This window comes from Peromyscus californicus, unplaced genomic scaffold (genome assembly GCF_007827085.1).
Source record: "Peromyscus californicus insignis strain IS unplaced genomic scaffold, ASM782708v3 Scaffold_2__1_contigs__length_46816999, whole genome shotgun sequence".
In the NCBI taxonomy this organism is placed as follows: Eukaryota; Metazoa; Chordata; class Mammalia; order Rodentia; family Cricetidae; genus Peromyscus; species Peromyscus californicus.
Window position 1 is genome coordinate 14,549,084 of NW_026294540.1, and position 24,961 is coordinate 14,574,044.

Sequence of the window (24,961 nt, forward strand, 5' to 3'; positions counted from 1 at the left end):
ACTCACAGAGATCCACTTGCCTCTGCCTCCGAGTGCTGGGATTAAAGGTATGCACCACCACCCCCCAGCTGTTCTGCTTTGTTGTTTGTTTGTTTTTGGTTGGTTTTTGTTTTGTTTTCTTCTTTTCTTTGTATTTTTGAGACAGGGTCCTACTATTTCCCCGGGCTGGCCACAAACTCAACAATCCTCCTGCCTCAGCCTCTCAAGTGCTGAGATGACAAGGTAAGACACCATACCCATTCTTTCCAGGGCTCAGGGAGATGTGAATCACCTAAGTAAATAGCTACACATTTGAGGGGGGAAAAGAGGTTGCTGAGCAGCCTGAGCTGCATCCTTGGAGACGAAGGCCCAGGGTGTGCCAGACCTGAGACCCAGGGTGGGCCGGGCCCAGGACCCCACTTACCCAGAGCTGCTACGATGAGGAAGAAGGAGGCAGCTGCTAGGAAGACCACATCAGGCTTGGTGTAGGACAGCAGCTTCTGCAGTGTGGCCCCCGATGCCTGCTCAGCAGGAGCCCCACCCTCCCCATGGAAGCCTTCCGTCCCCGGCTCCAGGGCCTCGGCATCTGGCCGCACAGTGGCTAGCAGCCCCCACAACAGAAAAGAGGCGACCAGCGAGATGTAGGTCCACACGAAGAGCGCCCAGAACCACGGGTCCCGAATGGGCCTGCGCACCTCCGAGAAGAGGAGCAGTTTGGCCATGGCATAGATGCCCACAAAGAGGCACACGAGGGTGATGACGAGCCACGAGGCCCGCAGGCGCCTTGGCCCCAGAGCGCTGTTCTTGGCCACACCAATGGTGGCCCCCAGCAGCAGGCAGCTGCGGTACAGGCAGGCAGCCCAGAGGTCCAGCACCGAGTCAAAGATGTTGAAGTGTCGGATGTCCTCCAGCAGGCTGCGGTCCAGGTGGCTGAAGGCATAGATGGCCGTGGTCACACCGACGTCCATGCTCACGAAGGCCAGCGTCACTACCACCGCCTTCCACAGCCGCATCCTGCTGGCCGGTCGCAGGCGGGGGATGGGGCAGGCTGTGGCTCACCGAGGCAAGGCCATCATGGACCGCTGGGCAGGCCGCACCTGTGGGGAAACGGAAAGACACCTGGGAAAGGGGTGTGGGTGTGCTCCCAGGGCCGCAGGACCCTGAGCCAGTTCGATGACCAGTGATTTCCTGGAGTGTTGGAAGTTCTTCTCACGCAAAGAATGCTTATTCAGCATCTGCTGTAGGCCTGCCTGTGTTCTTTGCGTTTGGGATTTAGCAATGAGCACAAACTGAGCCAGGTGTGGTGGCTCAGGCCCATAATCCCTATAAACTCCACTCCAAAAACTGGGGCAGGAGAATGGACTGAATGAGTTTAAGGATAGCCTGGACTACAGCGACACACACCCCCATTTAAAGAGCAAAACAGAAAAGCAGGTCTAGGGACAGGGCTCAGTGGGTAAAGCACCTGCTGTGGGAGTGTGGGGACCTGAGTTAAAGGCCCTGGACCCACAAAAGCCAGACACAGAGGCACTCTTCTGTGAGTCCCAGGATGGGGTGGGGAGGTGTGACAGGTGGATCCCTGGAGCTTATTGACCAGCCAGAATCGATGAGCTGGTTCAGCGAAGAGACCCTGTCTCGGAACACAAGGTGGAGGGCTTGAGAAATAACTCACTATTTTTTAAATTGATTTTTAAAAATATTAATTTATTCTTATTTTATGTATATTGATATTTTGCCTATGTGAGGGTGTCAGATCTTGGAGTTACAGACAGTTGTGAGCTGCCATGTGGGTGCTGGGGATTGAACATGGGTCCTCTGGAAGAGCAGTGAGTGCTCTTAACCGATGAGCCATCTCTCCAGCCCCATGACTCACTATTAAAGCAGTTGTTAATGGTTGCTCTTGCAGAGGCCCCAGCACAAACATCAGGTGGCTCACAAACACCTGTATCTCCAGCTCCATGGGGTCTTATCCTTCTGGACTCCCAGGCTCCTGCATGCATGGAGTGCATATAAACTCATACAGATATTAATAAAAATAATAATTTTTTTCAAAAGGTGCAGAGCAATGGAGGAAGACACTGGACATTAACCTTAGAGGCACACATGTGTGTGCACGCACACACTACCACCACCACCGCCGCCGCCACCACCACACCACACCACCACCACACCACCACACCACACCATCACCACCACTACCAGCACACTATCACACCACCCCACCCCACCACCACCACCACCACACACACCACCACTACCACCACCACTACCACTACCCACCACTCCCACCACCACCAGACAACAAAGAGAAACACAAAAACCAATGACGATAAACCACAAAGATCCCCGCCCCTATGAAAACGACCTGCCAGTATAGGAGGGAGATTGAAAAGGGACTGACAGGGCTGAAGAAATGGTTCAGTGGTTAAGGACACTGGCTGCTCTTCCAGAGGACCAAGCTTTGATTTCCACCACCCACATAGTAACTCCATTTCCAGGGGCTCCAACATCCTCTTGTGGCCTCTGTGGACACTGAATGCACATGGTACACACACAGACATGGAGGCAAATTACCCATACACATAAAAATAAATCTTAAATAAAACAAAGAAGTGACTGGGTGCTGCATGATAATAAGGCCTGTGACAGAGAAAGAAGTGTAAACGGGGCGGTGACATTTGAGCAAGACTCAGAAGAGGTGGGGGAGCCAGGCTTGGTGGCATAGGCTGGTAATTCTAGCTACTGGGAAGCTGAGGCAGGAGGATAGCAAGTCCAGGGCCAGCCTGGGCAACTTTGTGAGACCCAGTGTCAAAATTTAAAAGTGGAAAGAGAGTTAGGATCAAGTCAAAGACAGAGTGCTTGCCTATGTGTGAGACTCTGGGTATAACATCTAGTACGTACACACACACACACACACACAGAAAGAGAGAGAGAGAGACAGACAGACAGAAGGGAAGCAATCTGCCCCAAGGATATATGGTGGAAAGCACTTTGGACAGGTGGAACAGAAGGCCAGAGCCCCGAGGCAAGAGTGTGCCCCCTTGTAGGTGAAGGCAAGGGGGATTCAGGCAGCGGGGGTGGGGGTAATAAGGATCACCGGGAGGACTTTGTCACCACCGAGAGGGTGAAGCTGTGTAGCTCCTACAGTCTCGATCATTCCGTTTGCACAAGGTGGTGGTGAAGTTCAGTGTGTGAGTATCAGGCCCGGCACAGCTGACACACACTAACGGTTACAGATAGCAGCTGCACACACTGTATCTCGACTCACCTTTCACTCTCAGGTTCCACGGCAACCCAGAGACCTTTGTGTCGGCTGGAAGTTTCCAGAGTGTTTACATCCAGCCTAGGCTGGCCCTCACTCCTAGCCTAGACCCCCTTGTCTTTTTCTGGATTTTGCTGTTCACGCGTCCTAGAACTTCAGGGACTCTAGGGTGTGGGTCTTGTGGCCTTGGGTGTTTGTTTAGGGTAGGTTTAGGACAGGCAGGGGGCGACTCTGAGCACTGCCTCCTGATCAGATCTTCCTGAGAGGGGGCAATGGTGTCCTGTCAGGAAAACAGGCAACGCTCTGAGCCCTGTGTGGAGGTGGGGGCACTGAGTGACAGAAGAGCCAACCTCAAGGATACCTTTTCTCCATAGTTCTGGTGGCCACACCATGGGGATGGACTTTGAGTTGTAGAGTGATCTAACCTTATACATGAGGTCAGTTTCTCTCCATTTACAGCTGGGGAAACTGAGGCACGGAGAGACAGTCACCTGTTCTAGTCACTCAGTCAACATGGGCCCCAAACAAGCCGGGACAGGAGCCCCTGTTGTGAAGGACCCCAGCACCAGGGCCCTCCACTTGTGTGCACTGCACGCCCGCCATACAGCAGGCATCTAATAATTGCACCGCGTGCTTATTGGACGAGGCAAGGCCTACGACACCTGCTTTGCGTGTCTTGCATTATCCTCAAGATGACTTTGGGAGGTTTGCACTGTCATTGCCTCCATGGAGCAGACTGAGAAAACGAGGCCCAGAGAAGTCAAGAATTTGCCCAAGATCACACAGCTGCTAGACAGCCAAGCAGTAGCTTCTGAACGCAACCGACAGGAACGGGGTGTGTTCCTTTAAGAAAAACAGACGACATCATTGGGGGCTCAGTCAAGAAGCGGAGGTGGCAGGAGAACCGGCATCCTGATAGCACACGGGCAAGGCACTGCTCTAAGTGATTTACATACATTGATGCCATGAAATATATTCTAATTTTAGTTTAGACACCTGAAGCACAGAGAGGTCAAGTGACCTGCCTCAGGTCACACAGCTAGGTAAAGCTCCAAGATCTGTGCTCCACGCCTCTATCCTGGATGACAGCCTCTTCCAGATGGATGTGCCCCCTGATGCCGCTACGGGGTGTGTGTGTCTGAGATGTAGAGAGGGCATGGAGGGTGACAGGTCCCAAGCCTCCTTTTTTTTTTTTTTTTTTTGTCATCCCAGCAATGCCAGGCAGAATTGAGCGTGTGTCAGAGCTACGGCTTGATTAGTCAGCATCTGCCTTTTCTAAGGGAGCCAAGGCCAAGTGGGGTCAGGGCGGAGAGAAGGGATGAGACAGACAGGAACCCTTGCCCGGGCCTTCCTCCATCCCTGCCGGGTCCGAGCTGCCAACGCAGCTCTTGGGCTCAGTCTGCTGCAATGCAGACGCCTCGGGGAGCGTGAGTGGGTGAGCTCTACTCGGAGCCCAAGAAGGGAAGCTCCTGGCCCGGCGCCACCCCAGGCTTCCTGCCAAGGCAGTGCTGGCTTCACCAGACCTGCCAGGCACCCAGCTGCTGCTTTCTCGGGGTGAGCACCAGGGGTCCCTGGCCCCTAGGAAGAGGCCAGGGTGAGACAGAAGACCAGCCAGAGATGGGCGGCTAGCCTGAAGCCCAGGAGCTAGCTAGCACTCCCACCTCTGTCAGCCTCTGGAGATTCCTTCCTGATACCCCAACAGCCCAAGTAGCCGGCTGCCCACCTAGGAGCCCCATGTGCCCATGTCCACGGGGAAGACCATTCCAGATGTTAACCCCACGGGCTAGCTGAAGCGCTTTGGCAAAAATGAAGCCTGGGAAAGGAAGAGGCGGAGGTTTATAGGGGTCTTCCAAGGCAAAGCACCCATGGTACCTAGGTACCCTGCTTCTCGGGAGCTGCATCCATCCACTCCGAGCTCCCGGGGAGCAGAATCCAACTCAGGGCAGAGCAGGGGATAGCCCTGGGGTCGGGGGTGAGGTGGCAGCTCATTCTGCTGTTAAGTCATCTTTTACACAGCAGAATGAAGTGGAGAAGGACCACAATCAGACTGTAAGGCTGGAAACTGAGGACAGGGAGGCTGCTGTGGACCACATGCCTATCCTCCATCGGCCCGGACTCTGAGGACGCACAGCTAGGTAGAACTGGAGGGCAAACTGTGGGCACACAGGTGATGTGCATGGCCCAAGAGACAAGGGCAAGATGGTGGCCAGGGGCAGAGCAGGCCTTGCTCGGGAGCCAGTAGGGTCCCAGGTAGACAGAGCACGTTGCCTTGGCCCAAATGCCAAGGCACGGTCCAGGGCTGGCAAGCGACCCCAGCCCCAGTGGGTTGTTTTGTTTTAGTGCTGAGGGTAGGTAGAACTCAGGACCTTGCTCACGCTAGGCAAGCACTCTCCCATTGAGCTACATCCCAAGCACAGGGGACTTGGAGAAGGCTTTTCCTTCCCAGTAGAGGAGATCACCTCCAGCTGTCAGTGTAGACAAGGGTAGTCAGGAACAGCCAGGACAGAAGTAACTATCATTCCAATCACAAGCGTATCCCTCTTGGGTTTTCCCTGGTGCCTGTACCTCCCAGCTCTGTGACCCAATGCCCTGGGAGGCTCACAGTCACTAAGCCCATCACAGCTCGAGGCAAGCCCAGACTTTACCCTCTGCTGGAGGAGGAGGAGGAGGAGGAAAGACGCTCCCAGTCTAATTAGGAACTGCAGGGAAAGGTCCTGCCTCAGGTGGCTCCCGTTCACCCCGCACTCTGAAAGGCTCGTCACCGCCAAGGGCCCAGCCCCAGGGAGGCCCGCCGTCGCTGCTCTCGGGGTACTTGACTGCCCTAGTTGCTCTGGGGTCTCTGGAGAACGGGACACACCCAGGCTGGGTCCACATGGCTCCATCCCGACTCCCGCCCTTGCTGGACCCCCAACACCACCACATCCCCACTGCTGTGGCTGGCGGGCACTCCGTCGGGCCATGCCAGATGGCCTCGGGGAACCTGGGTGGCAAACCAAGGAGCTTCTGACACCTGTCCCCACGCCGTCTGCGGCAGGGGACATGGAGGCCACCCCTTCTCCAGGGGGGTGGGGCGGAGGAGGGCAGGGAGGCGTCAGCCACGCTCGCAGCTATCTCAGTTAACGCAGGCCGGCGAGGGGGAGCCCCTGGGAACCCGCACAGGCCCGCTTGCCGCCAGGGAAGGCTCGGCCCAGGCCGGGGCCGGGGCCTGGCGCTCGCAGCCCTTCAGAGGTCGCCACCGGCTCCACGCCCGGCCCCGGGCCTCCAGGGTCTCCTCTAAACGCTCCTCACGGGGTTACTACCTTACAGACAGCGTCGCAGAAGGGTCAAAAACAGCCGGGTTCCCGCGGCGGGCGGGCGCCGCAGAGCTGCGGACGGCCCTTACCTGCCACCAGGTGAACCGTGGGCAGGGGGACGCGCCGTGGCCAGGACACAGGATCCCGCCTCTCACCGAGCCCGCGCCGCGCAGCGCTCCGCTCCGCACGCCGCCCCAGGCGCTGCGCAGCGACAAGGTCGGAGCCCAGCCCCGCCGCCCGCTGACGGGCGGGCGGGCGGGCGGGCGGGCGGCGCCGGGGGGCGGGGTCTCAGGGAACTGGGCGGGACATCCTGGGGGCGGGGTGGGGCCTCCCAGACGGGAGCCGGCCAGGCCCCCCGGGTGGGCGGGGCCTCAAGGGAAGTGGGAGGGACATCCTGGGGGCGGGGCGGGGCCTCCCAGACAGGAGCCGGCCAGGCCCCCTGGGTGGGCGGGGCCTCAAGGGAAGTGGGAGGGACATCCTGGGCAGGGCGGGGCCTCGGGAAAGTGGAGCGAGGGGAGTCCTCAGAAGGACAGGGTCGGGGCGGAGTCTCCAGAACGGGGCGGGGCCTCCGAGGAAATGGGCGGGAAGAGCCCGCCTAATGGGGCGGGGCCCCAGGGGGAAGTGGGCGGGACGTCCTGAGGATGGGGACGGAGCCTCCGGGATGGGGCGGAGCTTTCGGGGCAAGATGCTGGAGGACCCTCCTGGTGAGGTGGAGTCTCAGGAGAAGTAGGCGGGCCGTCCAAGGTGGGTGGAACGTTAGAGGAAGTGGGCGGGTCACCATGGGAGGCTAGAGTGGGCGGGTCCTCTGTAAATGGGGTGGGGCTTCTGTGGCCAGGGGCTGTTAGGTGTCTTCGCACAGGGCCGGACCTAAGCTCACAGCTTCAGCACCTGCAGCAAACCCAGCTCCTACCTGGCTTTAGGTCCTGGGTGCTCGATGCTCTGCACCTGGACCAGGCCTCGGCGCATACTCAACAGAAGTACTCTTTGATGTTTTTTTTTTCCCTGCCAGCCCTGGGGGATAGGGTGGGGTTATGAGCCTCATTTCTTCACTTATCCATCCATAGGTCTTTGTCAAGCACCTACTGCATACATACCCTTTGCCATTCTCAGCATGTGAGAGCCGGGCATAGCTTTACGCGTCTGTAGTCCCAGATACTGGGAAGGCTGAGAAAGGAGAATCATTTCAGCTGAGGAGCTCAGGGCCAGCCTGGGCAAAAAGACTCTCCCTCCCTCTCTCTCTGTCTCTTTCTCTCTGTCTCTGTCTCTCTCTCCCTGTCTCTTTGTCGCTGTCTCTGTCTCTCTCCCTCCCTCTCTCTCTCTGTCTCTCTCTCTCAGTTTCTCTGTGTAGCTTTGGTGCCTGTTCTGGATCTCGCTCTGTAGACCAGACTGGCCTCAAACTCACAGAGATCCGCCTGGCTCTGCCTTCCGAGTGCTGGGATTAAAGGCTTGCGCTGCTGCCGCCTGGCAAGACCCTGTCTCTTGAGAAAAATAAGACATGTGAGACCCAACAGGACGCAGTCAAGATCTCTGCCCTTCTGGAGGCACAGTCTAGTGATGGAACCAGACAATATATGTGAGAAGTAGGTTGTACGTATTAGAAGGGAGCACATTCTGCAGGGAATAACAGTTTATGGACAGTGCCGGGTAGTCTCATCAACTTGACACAAACTAGAGTCATCTGGGGACTTCAGTTGAGGAACTGCCTCCATCAGACTGGCCTCCTGATGTGGGTGGTCAGCCCACTGTGGTCAGTGCCACATGATCCTGGAGGCTGTAATAAAAACAGGCCGAGCAAACCATGGAGAGAGCGAGCCAGTAAGCAGCGCTCCTCCCCGGTCTCTGCTTCCGTTCCTGCTTCCAGATTCCTGCCTTGAGTTCCTGCCCTGACTTCCCTTCACGATGAACTGTAGCTGTGAGCTGAAGCAATCCCTCCTTCCCAAGTAGCTTTTGGTCATAGTGTTTTATCACAGCAATAGAAACCCTAACTCAAACATGAACTATGCTCTGAGTGACTGCTGGGCGCGAGGAATATTGCAGTGTGGGAAACAGACAGAGCAGAGGAGGCAGGAAATCCACCAGAAAATACGGAAGGAAATGTCAGGTAACTTTAAGTGCAATAAAGAAACCAGGGCTCATGTTGCTCAGTGGCAGGGCACTTGCTTAGTTAACACGCATGAGGCCCCAGGTTCCTGCACCAGTATTGCAAAAACAAAGCAAAATAAAACCCAGTGATGGGGTTGCATTGGCTCAGGACAACCTTAACTGGGAAGGCCTCTAGGACAAGAGAAAGATAAGGTGTAAGCCATGAGAGAATGGGGGTGTGTTCTAGGATCAGGAGATTGCAAGTTCAGTAGATCTGGTAGGATTTAGTCTGGCCATTCCAGGAATAGAAAGGGTCCGTGTGGTTTGATTTGTGGGATCTAAGTGGGCAGTGAGCTTAGGGTTGGTCCAAAGAGATCTTCCCACAACCACCCGTTCTCACGCAGAGACCTCAACTGCTTTCTGAATTGAAAATGGCCTCTGCTGGTCTCACAGGACAATCTCCTGGGAGGGGGACTTGGAATTCAAAATTTAAAGTTGCTGTTATCTTTATTTTGCTTTGTTTTTTGTTTGGTCCAGTAGAAATTCCTTCTACTAGTAGATTCATGGAAAGGAGCTAAGATCCAGTTGACAAACAGCTACAATTGCAAGGGGTTGGAGATGCCTGTCCATAGGGAACTGGACTGATAATTAGACAGCCATCCATCAGCAGAACACTAGGATCAGGGAGGAAACATGCATGTGCAGAATTTCTGGTTCCACCACCCGCATCCAGTGAGTGAAGTTCAGCAATTGTCTGCTTGTGTTAAAAGCAAAGGCGAGCGGATACTTGTTCTTGAAGAGAGTGTCTTGCTTGGATGCTTCTAAATGCTTGAGTGACCCAGCCAGGTCCACATCCTGTTCACTGTGTGACCTCAGGGAAATGACTCTGAGCCCGTTTTCATATTGGAGAGAAAGTGTGCTAGGCACTGCAGTACTGTGCGAGAAGTACTGAGCACTGTGGGCTAGGCACTGCAGGACTGTGTGAGAAGTACTGAGTACCGTGGGCTAAGCACTGCAGGACTGTGCGAGAAGTACTGAGCACTGTGGGCTAGGCACTGCAGGACTGTGCGAGAAGTACTGAGCACTGTGGGCTAGGCACTGCAGGACTGGGAGAGTCCGATGTGGCAAGGCCTGCCAGGACAGCCCCTAGATGTTGTGTAGCAGTTTCCTCCAGTTTAAGAATTCCCATCAAGTGGAGAAACAAGACACAGGGCGTTTATGGGGAGCCGACACACTCCATCCGGCAGGGAAGCCTGTTAAGCTCAGGAAGGAAACAACTCAAAATTGCTCAGGAAGTTCCTGAAACTGATCAGATACACCAAGTCCCGCCCTCCCCAAGAGAATATCAGCTGTAAAGACTAAAGTGACTCTCGAGACCTTCAGATGCCTAGAAGGGGCTGAGACCAGCAGAGCTGCCTGGAAGACACAGGGACTCACTGAGCTGCCTGCAAAGGACACTCCGACCTGCGGAACTGCCTGCAGGTTGCCAGGGAGCCAACCTTTTGTGAGCTGTCACCCATGCTTGGGGGGGGGGGCGCCTAAGCGATGCAGCTGGTACTTCTGTCATTTGAGCCGTTGGAAGGAACCCCAATAAAACTCACTGCTTCACCACATCGGACCTCGGTGGTTCCTGCACTTTGGCTCCCTGTCTGGAGTGAGCAGACCACTTGAGTAGACATTTAGTCACATCTCCCCAGGAATAGTGTCTGTCACACAACAGTGGCACACAGTAAACACTAATGGGAACAGGGCTGAATCACTCACTCTCAGGAGAGTGGGATGGCTCCGAACCGTGATGTACCTAATAGTACTGAAAAACATCAGCAAGAACTGTCGGGCCCATGGAGATGTCTCAGAGGCTGCTTTCCAAGCCTGGGGCCAAGTTCAGTCCTTGGGACTCGTGGTGGTGGGGAAATGGACCGCAGCAAGTTGTCATCCGACCTCTACCTTCACACACACACACACACACACACACACACACACACACACACACGCGCACACACACACATACACGCGCACACACATACACGCACACACACACACACACTTGCACATACATAGACACATATGCACATACATACACAGGAAAACACACACACACACACACACACACACACACAAATAAATAAGTAAAAATGCAATAAAAAGAATTTGTAAAAATGATGGCAGGAGGCTGGGCTGTGGTGGCGCACGCCTTTAACCCCAGCACAGAGGCAGGATCTCTGTGAGTTCGAGGCCAGCCTGGTCTACAGAGAGAGTTCCAGGACAGGTTCTAAAGCTACACAGAGAAAACCTGTCTTGAAAAACAACAACAAATGCTAGATTTTACTTTCCTGAGCCCATTTCTCTGTTGGAAAGTAACCACAGTGCTTCTTTCCCCCACCATCCCCTTTTTAAAAAGATGTTTAATTTTATGTGTGTAAGGGTTTTTCCTGCATGCGTATCTGTTCACCACTTGTGTGCAGGTACCCAGGGAGATCAGGAAAAGGCATCAGATCCCCAGGAAGTGGAGTTACAGATGGTTGTGAGCTGCCATGTGGGTGCAGGGAACAGAGCCTTGCTCCTTTGGAAAAACAGCCAGTGCTTTTAGCCACCAAGGACCCACGTTTCCTCTTTAAGTAGCGACTTCATCAAGACACACTTCATGCATGATACATTCACTCATTTACAGGGAAATTCAGTGAGGTTTTCTTTTTTGACCTTTCAGGTCAGCCTAGCTGTGCTGTGAGTCACCCCGCGTGTATCTTCCGTGGCCTCTTTCTCTCTTGTTCAGTCGCCAGACATCTCCAGCTGTTTGGTTTGTTTGCTTTTGTTTTTTGAGATGGCCTTGAACTCACAAAGAACCACCCGCCTCTGTCTCCTGAGTATTGGGATCGAAGGTGTGCATCACCACCGCCCAGGCCCGTCTTCTCTCATTCTTATTCCTTCCTCTTTTGACTTAAAATATTTGTGTGTGCGTGTGACACACACACACACACACACACACACACACAGAAAGAGAGAGAGACATGTACCCAAGTACAGTGCCCAAGGAGGCCAGAAGAGAGCATGAGATCTCCTGAGCTGAAGTTACAGGTGGTTGTGAGCAGCCCAATGTGGGCGCTGGGAACAAAACTTGGGTCTTCTGCAAGAGCAGTCAGTGCTCTTAACTTCGGAGCCATCCCTCCAGCGCCAGCTCTTTCCTTTTTAATTTTACAGGATGGGTGTTTTGCCTGCGTGTGTATCTGTGCACCACGTGCAGGCCCCACGTCCGCCGAGGCCAGAACAGGGCATTGGATCCCCTGGAAGCGGAGTTACAGATGGTTGTGAGGCGCCATGCGGATGCTGGGAACCAAACCTGGGTCCTGTGGAAGAGCAGCCAGTGCTCTTAACTGTTGGGCCGTCTCTCCAGACTCATTGGTTTACTACTTAATTATAACCTTCCATAACCTTAACAATCGCTGGAACCTGTGGATCATCACAGGACCCCACTTGCCCCACCTCAAGTTTTTCTTTTCGAAGTCCATTTAATACTTAATCTTTAACATCACCTACCCTGGGTTATCCTTCCCACTCCTAATCTTATTAATTAAAATCACAGAGTATGCCACACTGTCCTTGGTTATTTATCCTCCAATAGTTATTGAGGTCCAAGAGGCCTCTGTGATTAATTGGCGACTGTGACATTTGCTTAGCGGGAAACCAAACAGCTGTAGTTTCTCTCTGAGTTAATATCCTACCCAGGGAATAAAACAAAGCTTACACCGGGCACCCGGAGCTCCTGGAGTAATTATTTTCTGAACCACATACACAACACTGTCACATTCAAGTCCCTCTTGAACGCAGCAAACACTTCAACAGATAGAATATAGCTGATAAAAAAGTAAAGAAACCAAATATATATATATATATGTATATATATATATACACACACACACACACATATATATATAATAAAATAAAGCAAGCAATGAAATGATACTGTTTGTGTAAATCCTAACACAGTAACAGAAACAGGAAACCCTGTCTCAAACAAAAACAAAAACAAACAACAACAACAAAAAACAAAAACAAAACAAAAAAACCAGCCATCCATTTGCTGCCTCAAAGAAACACACCTCACCAGGACGTGAGGCGCTACCTTCCGGGGAGCAGATGGAAAAGGCGCTCCAAGCAACGGTCCTAGGAAGCAAGCGGGGGTTAACCAACGCTAACTAAACTATGTTGAGGTTGCCTGTCACCCAGTCAGAAGGACTGTGACTGGAAAACAAGTAACAACAAATGCTGGCACGAGTCTGGGGACAGGGGACACTCAGACACTGGTTCTGGGAGTGTAAACTGGTGTAGCCGCTAAGGAAGTCAGTGTGGAGGTTTCTCAAAAATCTAAAAATAGGTACCATAGGACCCACCTACGCCAGTCCTGGGCAGATCCACAAAGGACTCCAAAGCCTCCCACAGAGACACCTTCATAGTCCCGTTCACTGCTGCTCTAGTCACAGTGGTAAGGGAAAGGAATCAGTCTAGATGTCCATCAGCTGGGGACGGGATAATGACAATGTGACACATACCGCACAGTGACATTTTAGCCAGCTCTAAGAGTACAATGATGGAACTCTCAGGAAAACGGAGAGCACTGGGAAGTGTTCTAGCGAGTGACGTCACCGAGGTCCGGAGAGACAAATATTGCATGTTCTCTCTCCTACATGGATCCCGGCTTTGAGTATGCAGATTTGTGTGTTTGATGTGGGGTGTTTATAAAGGTCAGGAAGCTAGAAAGGGCCCAGGAGGGTGGGGGTGAGACAGAGGTCTTAAGGGATGAAGGGATAGCAGAACGTGCCTTGTATGAAGCAGAATGCTGTAGGTTAAAGGTTCAAGTGGGAATGGGGGGCGGGGCATAGGTGAGCGGAAGAACTTAACAAGCATGATTAAGGCTGTATGGAAACCCTATGGAAACCCAGGACTTCATAAGCTAATTTAAAGACAGAATCTCAGCAGAGGTACCTGTGAGAGTAAACAATGCTCCCTCAAAGAACTGTTTTTCTTCCTTTCTCTTTCTTCCTTCCTTCCTTTCTTTCTTTCTTTTTTTTTCTGTTTTTTCGAGGCAGGGTTTCTCTGTGTAACCGCCCAGCCTGTCCTGGATCTCGCTCTGTATGTAGATCAGGCTCTCCTCAAACTCACAGAGATCCACCTGCCTCTGCCCCCCAAGTACTGGGATAAAAGGCTTGCGTCGCCGCCGCCACCACCACCTGGCTGTTTTTTGTTTTTTGTTTTTTTTAATAAAAACCTCAGTGTCATGTCGTGGGTCTTCTCCCTATGAGTTATTGGTCAGGAAGTCCCAGAGATCCTTAAAACAACACAGGATATTCCATTGATCTTGGTTGTCCACCAGGACTAAGTTACGATAAGACCCTAACGCTAAAAACACAACACACTTTGGTTGCAGGACAGAGACATCAAGCTGGAGCTGACCTGCAAACTTCCTCCCCGCAGGGTAGTTTCCATAGTATGGGGGGGGGGGTGCTAAGTGGGCCACAGTGGGCAGAAAAGCCATCAATGGTCTGATCATCTAGTGAACCCTGACCGCCACAATATCACAACACCGGTCACGATATCACAACACTGGCCACAATAATGCCACAGTACCAACCGGCCAGGCAAGATGCACTCCCTGGCGCAAAAGTGGATGGCTGTTGCGGGGATAACCGACGACTTTCTCATTGAATCTGAGGCCTGATCCACGGGACGGAATTTATGCCTGGTTGTGTGTCTTAGTCAGGGTTTCTATTGCTGTGATGAAACACCACGGCCAAAAGCAGATTGGGGGGACAGGGTTTATTTCACCTACACATCAGGTAACAAACCATCACTAAGGGAGGTTGGGGACAGGAACTCAAGCAGGGCAGGAGCCTGGCAGCAGGAACTGAGGCACAGGACATGGATAAGTGCTGTTTACTGGCGTGTACCTTGTGATTTGCTCAGCCTGCTTTCTGATAGCACCCAGGACCACCTGCCCAGGGGTGGCCCCACCCACAATGTATCATGCCCTACCACATCAATCAGTAATTAAGGAAATGCCCTATAGGCCTGGCTACAGACCAATCTTACGGAGGCATTTTCTCAACTGAGGCTCCCTCCTCTCAGATGACTCTAGCTTGTGTCAAGTTGACATAAAAACCAGCCAGCACATACTGTAGACCCACCCCAAAGCCCACAACTCAGGAAGCACAGGCCCTAGTGGGAGCCTACGGTTTTGCTACGTGGCATGTCAAACTGCCTTCTACATATTTGCGCTTGTAGACGAGTGCCGCTCCTGGCCTGGCCCAGAGAAGCTCCCCTCTGCAGCCGTCAGCAGAGACTCACAACTGGTCCAAACGCTGAGAGTAAGGGACGGCTGAGACCCAAACGGCACATCCTTATCGACCTCCTCGCCAAGGCTCGGGGAGTATCGTGAAAGAGGGAGAAAGGAATGAACAGCAAGAGGATGGGGAGGAACGAAGCGAGATGCTGTCTCCCGGCCAGGGCCCGGCCATTGCACTTACTTACTGTAACTATGGTCACCTGCACAGGGTCAAGCCAACGACGTCCGTCCGTCCTTCCAGCAGGGAGCGCTGGCCGGACTCAGTGGGTTACAAAGAAAGAAGATGGGATAGAAGGAATGGAGGGGAACATGCTGCAGTGTCTTGGGAGTAGACGATCAAGACACATTCTGCACACGTATAAATTATCAAAGAATAAATACCAAGGGCTGGAGAGATGGCTCACTGGTTAGGAGCCGGGGCTGCTCTCGCAGAGGACCTGGGTTCGGTGCCCAGCACCCACATGACAGCTCACAACTGTCTGTATCTCCAGTTCCGGGGACTCACTACCTTCTTCTGGCCTCCATGGGCATTGCATCATGTAGTACACATTCAGGCAAGACATTTGTACACATAAAATAAATAAATCTTAAAATGGGAATTTAATAAGAAGCTACTATAAAGATTCCAGTCCCCAAGACATTGGGGATGTTGGCAGGAGAGTCAAGAGTTCAGGGAAACAGAACAGAGAGCCCAGAGATAAACCTACAGACGGAGTCAGTACACACCGCTGAGAAGAGAACCAAGGCGACACAATGGTGTAAAGGGACAGCAGCTGCCCATCCATTTGCACAAAGATGGATCTAGACACAGAACTTACGTCTTTCAAAGAATGGACTCAAGGGACATCATGTCAAGTGCTTGCTTCCAGAGCCTGATGACTCGGAATCTGTGTCAAGGTATAAAGAGAGAACCAGCTCCACAAAGCTGTCCTTTGACCTCCATGTGTGTGGATGTGTGCACCCCCACAGTAATAATGAGACGGCTTGAGTGTGGTTCCCAGCAACCACATCTGGCAGCTCTCACCCACCTGCAGTTCCAGCTCCCCATGGATCCAGTGCTTCTGGGCTCTGGGGGCACCTACATGCATGTGCACGTGCCCATACCCAGACACACGTACAATTAAAGCATTGGTGTGTGTGGTCACAGGAGACCCCGGCCAGTGCTTCCCAACTGTGCATAAGACTCAGAGTTTCCTGGGAAGTATTCTGCTGCTGTCCCCTTAGTGACTGAGCCCAGACTGGGGACGAGGGCATGGGGACGCTGTTTGCATGGATGGGTAGTGCAAAGGGCACTCTAAAGGGATAAACGTACCCTACTGACCCTGCAAACTATAAACCATGAAATGCAGTCAGGTGAAGCTGGGGTGTGGCAGCGGCACCCTGGAGAGCCGGGCACCCTGGAAGGCAGTGGCAGAAAGGACGATAATTAACTTGGAGATGAGTACACAGGTCCCTTTCTGGATGGCGGGGGCTTCCGGAGCCATCGGGACAAGTGTGAAACTTTAAACAGCTTGTCGGCAGGCTGGTTCAGGGTCAGGGAGCCAGTCCTTGCAGAGGAAGTGGGTCCTTCCAGTCCTGTTCTTCTCTGGACCAAGAGGCAGAGGCTGGGCTCCCTGTGGCCTAGTGACCTCACGTCTGAAGGGAGGTAGGCTGTTGGGAGACTGGGCTGTCCCTTTAGGAACAACGCGGGAGTGTCAGACTTCTATATCGACCACATGAAGCTGTGAGACCTTGGATGGGCCAGTCCAACTCCCCCCGCCCCCCCGCCACTCACTTTCCTGTGTCAAGAGTGGAAATTAAAAAGGCTAAACATTGAAAATGTTAGTCATGGCTCCTTTGGTCATGTTCAGGTGCATATGCACATGTATGCCTGTGTGTGTGTGTGTGTGTGTGTGTGTGTGTGTGTGTGTGTGTGTGTGTGTAGGTCAGAGGTCAACCTGTGGACTGAGACCCCCTTTAGAGGGTCGAATTCGCCTTTCACAAGGGGTCACCTAAGACCACTGGGAAACACAGATATTTATATTACAATTCATAACAGTATCAAAATTACAGTTATGAAGTGGCAATGAAAATCATTTTATGGTTGGGGGGTCACCACCACATGAGGAACTGTATTAAAGGGTCGCAGCATCAGGAAAGTGGCAGGAGCGACGCAGCCATGCAGGACACCTCCGAAGTTTGAGGATGCAGAGTCTGCCCTACCTTCTGAGACCCTTGCAGGACAACAGTTCTGCTTGACTCCCTCACTGAAGCTGGAACTCGTCCGTTCTTGACTTGTGAACTTCTGGCCACTAGAATCATGAGAGAATGTCTGCTGTTTTGAGCCAATCTGTTTATGGTCATTAGTTATGGCGGCCCAAGCCCTGAGTTTGTCTGCCCCTCAACACAATGGCCCACACTCACATGCATGCCTTGCACACTCACACTGGGGAGAGTCTCACTGCTCCTGTGCAGCCAGTGTGCAAACCAGTCAAGCTGCCATAAGCTTTGCCCAGAGACCTAGGGCCATCTATGGTTCCCTATGGCTCCAGAGAGGGCATGAGGACTTTTGGTAGCTGGAGTCTTGGATCTCCAAAGGTGCTGGTGATCATAACTGGAGAGGAAGGGCAGGTTCCAAGTCACAGGCTGTGAAGGCTACCCTCTCCTCCTGGGGTCCAGAGCTTCTGTAACAGTCACAGACAGGGCAGGGCTGAGCTTGCCTGGATTGTGCTGTGTGGGTTGTGGATGTGTGTGGGCAAATGCCTACGTGTGGGAGTGTATGTGAGAGCATTGTCATCAGTGGGAGATGCTTCTGGATGTGGAGTGTGCCAGTGAGTGAGTGTGAACAGGTTAATGGTAGTATGAGGATGTGGCTACACAAGGTTGCACGAGTGTGTTCATGCACACTGGCATCTAGTATGTGACCCCATCGGGATTCACGGAGATAGAATCAGTGAAACCATACCAAGCAGCTGAAAGAGAAGATGCCACCAGGTTGCCCCACGCAGAGACCCCTGTGGTGGGAGGGCCCGACGGCACTCCCAGGACACACTCCTGGGTTCAGATCCCATATAGCTCCTGACTGGATGCGTGGGTCGGATACTGACAGGCTGGTTCCTAACGTGATGTTTGTTCTAGGGGTTGGAGTTGAGAAGCTGGGTGATGGGGTAAGGGCTTTGCCCCTCTCATGCCCATTCCAAGCTGAGAGGGTTCAGGAAGGGTTCACTGAAGCTGGAGCTCGTCCGTTCTTGATTTTTTGAACGTCTGGCCACTTCTCAAATTCTGAACTTCTGGAGAGGGTTCACTGACCCGTTCCAGGCGGCTTCCTTCTCTTTTTAGGCACCTCGGTTGCCCCTGAACGAGGTGGCTCTGCAGACCTCCTCTGGGGTGCCCGCGGTGTATGCAACGGTGCGTGTCCCGGAGGAACCCCGGGAGACATCAACACTAACGCTTAAACTTGACCAGGGCGAGGGGCGTGCCCGCCACAGACCGCGTCCACCTTCCCGCCCACACTCCTCGCTACAGGAGAGTCGCGGCGTGTGACACGGAACGGGGCGTTTTCGCGGAGACGCTGGGGTTGGGGACGAGACAGACACGAGGAGGGCGGGGACCAGCGGTGAATGCCACACCCGAGCTCAGCCGCACAGGCGGCGCCGCGGTCCTACCTCAGAATCCCTAACGGTCCTGAGCGCTGCGTCAGGCGGCTCTGCAGGAGAAATTTCTAATAGGAGACAAGGCAGCGATTAAAGAAAGGCTCTGAGTCTCGCACTGCGTGCGTCCGGCTCCTCCCTCTGTAAAGCGGGGCCACTCGTCCGGACCCTGTGCTGGGGACGCCCCCGCCTCGCCCGGGGAAAGCATCGTTCTAAACCCCGGTCCGGCCCCGTCTTCGTTCCTCTCTGTAGTTGGGAATTTACCGCGGCCCCTTGGTGGCCCAGCGCCACGCCCCCGGCGGGGACGCACCCGGAAGTGCCGCTACGGAAGCTGGCGCGGCCGCTTCACCATGGCGACGGCCGCTCCGCCGCGCTTCTGCCGCTGCGCCTGCTTCTGCTCTCAGAACCTGTACGTGGCGCGCTACGGGCTGCACCTGCGCTTCCGGGACGAGCAGCAGCTGCGCCGTGACTACGGCCCGGTGAGCGGGGTCGGGGTCGGGGGGGGGGGGGGTTGAGGGGAGGGCAGCGAATGCAGGAGGGGCCCGGACACCAGGACTGGCTTTGCCCGAGGTGCAAACCCGCGTGTGCACACTGGGCCTCGCGCTGCAGCATGGCAGCTCCCTGGTAAGCTGGGAGCACGCGTGCGGAGGGCGCTGGACCAAAGTTTTCGCAGACCCCTCGAGGATCCCGCCATTCGCATCTCCGTGACACGGGTCGGGGGGGGGGGGGGCGCTGAGGCGCAGAGATGTTTAAGTGACCGGGTCCCAGAGTCCTGCTCACTGGCCTTTCTGCTCGCAGCTCCTGCGCAGCCGCGGCTGCGTCACTTCCAAGGACTTCCAGCAACTCTTGGAGGAGGTAAGGCACCCCGCCAGCCCTTCCTCTAGGAGTCCTTGACTCCGAAGGACTTCTTTGCCCTCTCTTCCCGGTTCCTGTTTCCCCCTTACTCCCACTCCTGGACCCCGGCCCAGGAGAGAGATTGAGAAAGACCAAGTTGTCCACAGTTCTCAACAGTTGAGTGGCGTAGTCGGGGCCACCACCCCCATTTTAGCTGTCAGTTGACACCTGCAGTGAACCCTGGCAGGTTCAGAAGTATAGGGAGAGTTGCCTTCCAGCCTGGGCCCCGCTTTGGTCTTCCCGGGGCCCCTGGAGGTGGGTGGCCCCGATTTCTAACTGCCTTTGCCGCTCCAGCTTGAGCAGGAGGTGGGGCGCCGCCGCAGGCTGGGCCAGGAGTCAGCTGCCAGAAAAGCCCTCATCGCCAGCTCCTACCACCCAGCGAGGCCTGCCGTCTATAAGTCACTGCAGGTACTAGGCCGGCCTGGCAGCTTGAAGGCTGGCTGAGGAGGAGTCTGCCCTGGTGGGGGTGGGGGTGGGGTAACTTTCCACCGCTGCCCTGTGCTCTGTCCCAGGATGCCGCTCTGGCCCCCGAGTTTGTGGCTGCAGCTGAATATAGTGCATCCCCGGGTGCAGACCTTGAGGGCCTTCTCCAGCGGTTGGAGATAGTGTCAGGTGAGGTCTTTCGACCCCATCACCAGCCAGCACTGGGCGGGGAGTGGGGGTCGGGGTACGGGAGTGGGGGGTGGTGGCCTGAGATACTTGGGCATGGGAGGCGGGTGCTTTATACGTCTGTCTCTTCCCAGGAGCTGGGAAGGCCAGTGGACCAGTCTGCCAGGGCATCTCATTTATTCGTTAATTCATCCATTCACTCATTTATTCACTCATTCATTCATGCATCCATTCACTCCTTCATTCATTGACCATCCAACTAGGATCGGGGCAGTATGTCACTGTCCCCATTGTCCAGAGGGAACAGGCTGGAGGAGGTTGAATGGGCGCCCCTGGCCCACTATCTCCCCACTCCTTCTACAGAGGAGAAGCGCATCTACCGGGTGCCAGTATTCTCGGTGGAGTTCTGCCAGGCCCTGCTGGAGGAGCTGGAGCATTTTGAGCAGTCGGACATGCCCAAGGGAAGGCCCAACACCATGAACAACTATGGGGTGGGTGAGGCCTTGCCTGTGTACCCAGGGAGTGAAGGCAGCTAGGGTGCTGCAGTCAGGCAGGCGACCTGCCCTGCTCTGAACCCAAAGACCAGCAAGAAAGCAAACAGCTCTTGCACTTAGCAACGTCTCCGGCGAAGGATTGTGGGGATGCAGGGTGAGGCTCCCCAGGTCTCCCTGTTGACTGCTGGGAATCTTTCTTAGGTACTGATGCACGAGCTAGGCCTAGACGAGCCTCTGGTGACACCTTTGCGGAAGCGCTTCCTGCAGCCGCTGCTGGCCCTGCTGTACCCAGAGTGTGGCGGGGGCCAGCTTGATAGCCACCGTGCCTTTGTGGTCAAGTATGCGCTGGGCCAGGACCTGGAGCTGGGCTGCCACTACGACAACGCTGAGCTCACCCTCAATGTGGCTCTGGGCAAGGCCTTCACAGGGGGTGCCCTATACTTTGGGGGCCTCTTCCAGGTGAGTGAGCCCCACCATTGCTGGCCCCAGGCAGTCATGAGGACTTCAGCCTGAACCCTACCATCTGCAGGCACCTGCAGCCCTGATGGAGCCCCTGGAAGTGGACCATGTGGTGGGCCAGGGCATCCTGCACCGTGGTGGCCAGCTGCACGGGGCGCGACCCCTGGGTACCGGAGAGCGCTGGAACCTTGTCATCTGGCTCCGGGCCTCTGCTGTTCGGAACCGCCTCTGTCCTATGTGCTGCCAGAAGCCAGAGCTGGTGGATGATGAGGGCTTCGGTGACGGCTTCACCCGGGAGGAGCCTGCCATGGTAGATGTCTGTGCACTGACTTGAGCCTGGTACACCCAGCGGTGTTGGCGCCATGGCCGCAGAAAGCTGCCACCTTGGGCGGGGAGAGCAGAAATAAACTCCGCAGCTGTGACACTCATTGGATCATAGGGACATGCTGACTTCTGGGTCACTCTTTGGACAGATGTGCTGTCTTAGGGCCGAACCGCTGAAAGACAAGCCTAGATTGAGATGAAGTACTGAGGGTCAAGGGCAGAGCAGGCCCAGGAAGGGAAGGAGCCCCAGAAGGATGTGGTTTCCAAAGACGTCCAGCCTCAGTCTGACCCCTGGGGAGCTCTGACTGGCCTGGGGGCGGGTGGGGGAGCTCAGTCAGTGGCTCCTCGGATAGGTTCCCAGGGATTTAAGTTGAGTTCATTGGTCTGGGGAGTGGGGATCCAGACTTTCTGGGTTCAAGCCTCTGTTCTGGCACTTCCAGCTGTGAGGCTCTGGATTCGCTTGTGCCTGGGCGCTGTGACAGCCCAACGCGTTGACACTTATAAAGCACTTTATAACAGCCCTCTGTTTCCTATTGTTATTTAAGAGCTTGCAGCTGGTGGTTCGGAGGCTGGATGAGGGGTGCACATTCCTGGGGACTTACGTTGTAACTCTAGGTACTCAGGGAAAGTGGTAAGATACAGAAACACCTGCCTCCATTCTCACTGCAAATGATGGAGCAGAGTCTCAGCTGCACACCCACACCTGACGGCCAGGGACTCATTCCTTAATCCCTGATGGGCAGCGACCTCCACCACTGAGTGATATTGAAAACACCAGTCGTCTTCAGTCCGTCCGAGCTCTCAGTCTGGTGGAATGGACAGACCTTCAGAAAAACCAGGGAAAACAGTAGGAGGGTGGCTTTCAGGAGAGTGAGAGGCCCGAGGGCTTTCGGCTGGCTCAGGACTACGATCTCCCACCCAAGCAGAGACACAAGGCCAATCCCTTCTTTTTGTTGGAAGTGGGCGTGTCAGAAGCCGAACCAGGGACCGGAACTAAAGGCAACAATGGACTCAAACTACACCCGGACGGACTTCCAGGACGGACGGAGCCACCCCGGAAGCGGACCGGAAAAATCCAACTGGACGCTGTTTTCTCACGCAGAGGCATGCTGGAGACTGGTGGTTGACGTGGGAACCGGGCGCCCTCGAGACGCATCTCGGGGCAGCCGGGCCGCCCTCTTGCAGTTGAGGAAAGCTGAGGAGGAGTTCCCCCGCGGCGGCGCAGAGTCCAGTGCGCAGGCGTGTGGGCGGGGGGACGGGGGCTTAAAGGGACTGCGGTGAGGAGTCGGAGGAGTTGGGGTCGCCGAGAGCGAGGCTCTCGGGCGGGAATGGGTACTCGGTGCCCCGTGGACCAGGCCCCGTTGGCACTGAGTTTGGATCGACTCTGCGGACGTGCCCAAGAGCAGCTGCAGGTTAAACGCGTCTCTTCCGGTCTCTAGCCTGCTTTGCTATGGCTCACGTTGGCTCTCGCAAGCGCTCGAGGAGTCGCAGTCGGTCCCGGGGTCGGCGGGGGTCAGAGAAACGAAGTAAGAAGAGTAATAAGGAGGCCTCGAGGAACTGCTCAGCCTCCAAATCCCAAGGTCACAAGGCCAGCATCACCTCCGGTGCTGAGGGTGAGGACCACAGGGACGTGGCGTCTGCACTGCGGGAGGCTTGCATCTGTCGGGCCCGCCCCCAGGGAGCGAGGGATTCGGGGTAGAGCCTGGACCGGGTCCCTCGGATGGGAAAGAGGCTCGGATGAGTGGAGGGTGTGCCTTATTCATGCTTTAATGCGCTGGGCCTTTGAGGTCGGGCCTGGGGTGGCCAGGCACACAGTGACTTCTAGAACTCCAAAGAAGGTTCCGAATGTGCTCTTGGAGAGCCGGTTGGGAGGGAGGGTCCTCCCGAGTAGAGGCCTGAGCCTGCCCCAGGCCAGAGCAGGGGACAGAGGCCTTACCTTCTCCCTGCATCACAGAGAGAAGCAAGCACAAGGCCCGGAGGACAGCGAGATCCAGCTCCTCCTCCTCCTCTTCCAGTTCTTCCAGCTCTGCATCATCCTCATCCTCCAGTGATGGCCGGAAGAAGCGAGGGAAGCCCAAGGATAGGAAGAGGAAGAAGAAGAAGAAACGGAAGAAGAAGCTGAAGAGGAAGGACAAGGAGAAGGCAGTGGCGGTGCACCCGGCGGAAGCTCTGCCTGGCCCCTCACTGGATCAGTGGCACAGATTGGCTGGGGAGGACAACGATGGCCCAGGTACCGTGTGGGCCAGCATGCGGTGGGGAGAGGGTGCTCTCCCCAGGTCTGACACCCCCTCCATCTTCCCTTCCAGTCCTGACTGATGAGCAGAAGTCTCGTATCCAGGCCATGAAGCCCATGACAAAGGAGGAGTGGGATGCTCGGCAGAGTGTCATTCGCAAGGTGGTGGACCCAGAGACTGGACGCACAAGGTGTGTGGAGCAGCGGGCACAGCCAGCTAGTCCTGCCCTCAGTACAGTCGGGAGGTGGGGAACTGCAGCCACTTCCGTCAGACAGGATGGGGAAATGGTCACTTGTGATGTGACATCCCAGGGGTTATCCCCTGTGCCCCTTTGAGTAGTGGCGGGGCTGGAAGGGCCTTGCGGCTTTTCAAATGGTTGCTGTGACAAAGGAGAGTCTATCTGGATTGTCTCCAGAGTGGGGATTGGGAGCAGGCTCCCCCTGCTTGGCTTGGGGTCCCTTTCCTTGGGTGGTTTTGGTTCTGTTGTGTGACATGAGAGTCCCAGACTCTTTCTTGCTGAGCTGATGCCCTCTGACCCCCCCAGGCTTATCAAGGGAGATGGTGAGGTTTTAGAGGAAATCGTAACCAAAGAACGACACAGAGAAATCAACAAGGTTGGTGTCGCCTCTCTGCCCATGCTGTGCCCACACTGTGTCTACACTTAGTATCTCATGCTTCTATCCTGTTTTCTTCCTCAGCAAGCCACCCGAGGGGACGGCCTAGCCTTCCAGATGCGAGCAGGCCTGCTTCCCTGAGGGCCCTGGTCTCCCAGGTCTGTGAACTACTGTTGGTGGCTTGGAGACAGACGGGTCCAGTTGTCTTTTCTTCTGTGGGTGGCCTCTGGCCCAGGCCAGCATCCTCTTGGGTGCAGTGGGTGACCCCCTAAGCACTAGACTGGGAGTGTGTCGATATTAAATGATCTTGGTCAGAGTGCCTGTCTTGTTGCGTTCTATGCTGAGGGGTAGAACTGTTACCATATGACTTGTAGAGAGATGTACTCATTGGGGAAAGCAGGCATGTCCTCTGGTGGTAGTGAGCAAAAACTACCCAGTTGACTCAACCAGGACCGGACCTGACCTTACCCTGTCTGAGTCAAACTCAGCCTTGGTCCTGAGGTTGCGCTCTCAGACCATTACCTGTGTCCTGTTGCACAGGAGCCTGGCCAGGCAGGAGGCCCAGCTCTGGTTTGTTGGCTGTGTCCCCCCGGGGAGCAGAGGCCAGCAAAACCGCCCTCACCAGGTCTGTGCATGAGAAGGGCGGTCAGTTCCCAGGTGTGTGCTAATGTCACAGTGGTTAGTGGCATGTGTCACTGCAGTGGGTATCTTGCCTCACCCACACCAGGATGCCTATGGTGCCGCCACAGTA

At 55.0% G+C, this 24,961-nt stretch overlaps 3 protein-coding genes and 1 long non-coding RNA gene across 7 annotated transcripts in view; 2 read left to right on the plus strand and 2 right to left on the minus strand.

Annotated features, from left to right (window-relative positions):
• The window catches only part of Abcb9 (ATP binding cassette subfamily B member 9), a 39,206-nt gene extending 32,419 nt beyond the window's left edge, over nucleotides 1–6,787 (minus strand). The window contains exons 1-2 of one of the 2 annotated variants that reach the window (XM_052755421.1): nucleotides 6,624–6,787; nucleotides 404–1,076 (exon numbers count right to left, since the gene is read on the minus strand). In XM_052755421.1, the coding sequence (XP_052611381.1) occupies nucleotides 404–992 (589 nt within the window). In that variant the 5' untranslated portion in view covers nucleotides 993–1,076; nucleotides 6,624–6,787. Of the gene's footprint in view, nucleotides 1–403; nucleotides 1,077–6,540 lie in introns of both variants that reach the window. The other variant, XM_052755422.1, reaches the window with a different exon arrangement.
• An 8,747-nt stretch (nucleotides 6,788–15,534) lies between these two features.
• LOC128121045 (uncharacterized) lies at nucleotides 15,535–18,699 on the minus strand. 2 transcript variants are annotated; one of them, XR_008222050.1, is made up of 2 exons: nucleotides 18,598–18,699; nucleotides 15,535–17,616 (listed from the first exon to the last, which is right to left on the minus strand). It is a non-coding gene; the product is annotated as an uncharacterized LOC128121045 (long non-coding RNA). The 2 variants fall into 2 exon arrangements; XR_008222049.1 differs by lacking the exon at nucleotides 18,598–18,699 and adding an exon at nucleotides 17,898–18,007.
• A 121-nt stretch (nucleotides 18,700–18,820) lies between these two features.
• Nucleotides 18,821–21,883, plus strand: Ogfod2 (2-oxoglutarate and iron dependent oxygenase domain containing 2). Of its 2 annotated transcripts, XM_052755424.1 has the most exons (7): nucleotides 18,821–19,061; nucleotides 19,381–19,437; nucleotides 19,771–19,884; nucleotides 19,989–20,088; nucleotides 20,449–20,576; nucleotides 20,781–21,038; nucleotides 21,109–21,883. In XM_052755424.1, the coding sequence occupies exons 1-7, from the start codon at nucleotides 18,933–18,935 to the stop codon at nucleotides 21,370–21,372; spliced, it is 1,050 nt and encodes a 349-aa protein (XP_052611384.1). In that variant the 5' UTR covers nucleotides 18,821–18,932; the 3' UTR covers nucleotides 21,373–21,883. The 2 variants fall into 2 exon arrangements, with proteins under 2 accessions (XP_052611384.1, XP_052611385.1); XM_052755425.1 differs by lacking the exon at nucleotides 19,771–19,884.
• A 532-nt stretch (nucleotides 21,884–22,415) lies between these two features.
• Arl6ip4 (ADP ribosylation factor like GTPase 6 interacting protein 4) lies at nucleotides 22,416–24,527 on the plus strand. Its single transcript, XM_052755426.1, has 6 exons — nucleotides 22,416–22,593; nucleotides 22,802–22,975; nucleotides 23,317–23,592; nucleotides 23,669–23,786; nucleotides 24,141–24,210; nucleotides 24,295–24,527. The coding sequence occupies exons 2-6, from the start codon at nucleotides 22,813–22,815 to the stop codon at nucleotides 24,349–24,351; spliced, it is 684 nt and encodes a 227-aa protein (XP_052611386.1). The 5' UTR covers nucleotides 22,416–22,593; nucleotides 22,802–22,812; the 3' UTR covers nucleotides 24,352–24,527.
• The last annotated feature ends 434 nt before the right edge of the window (nucleotides 24,528–24,961 follow it).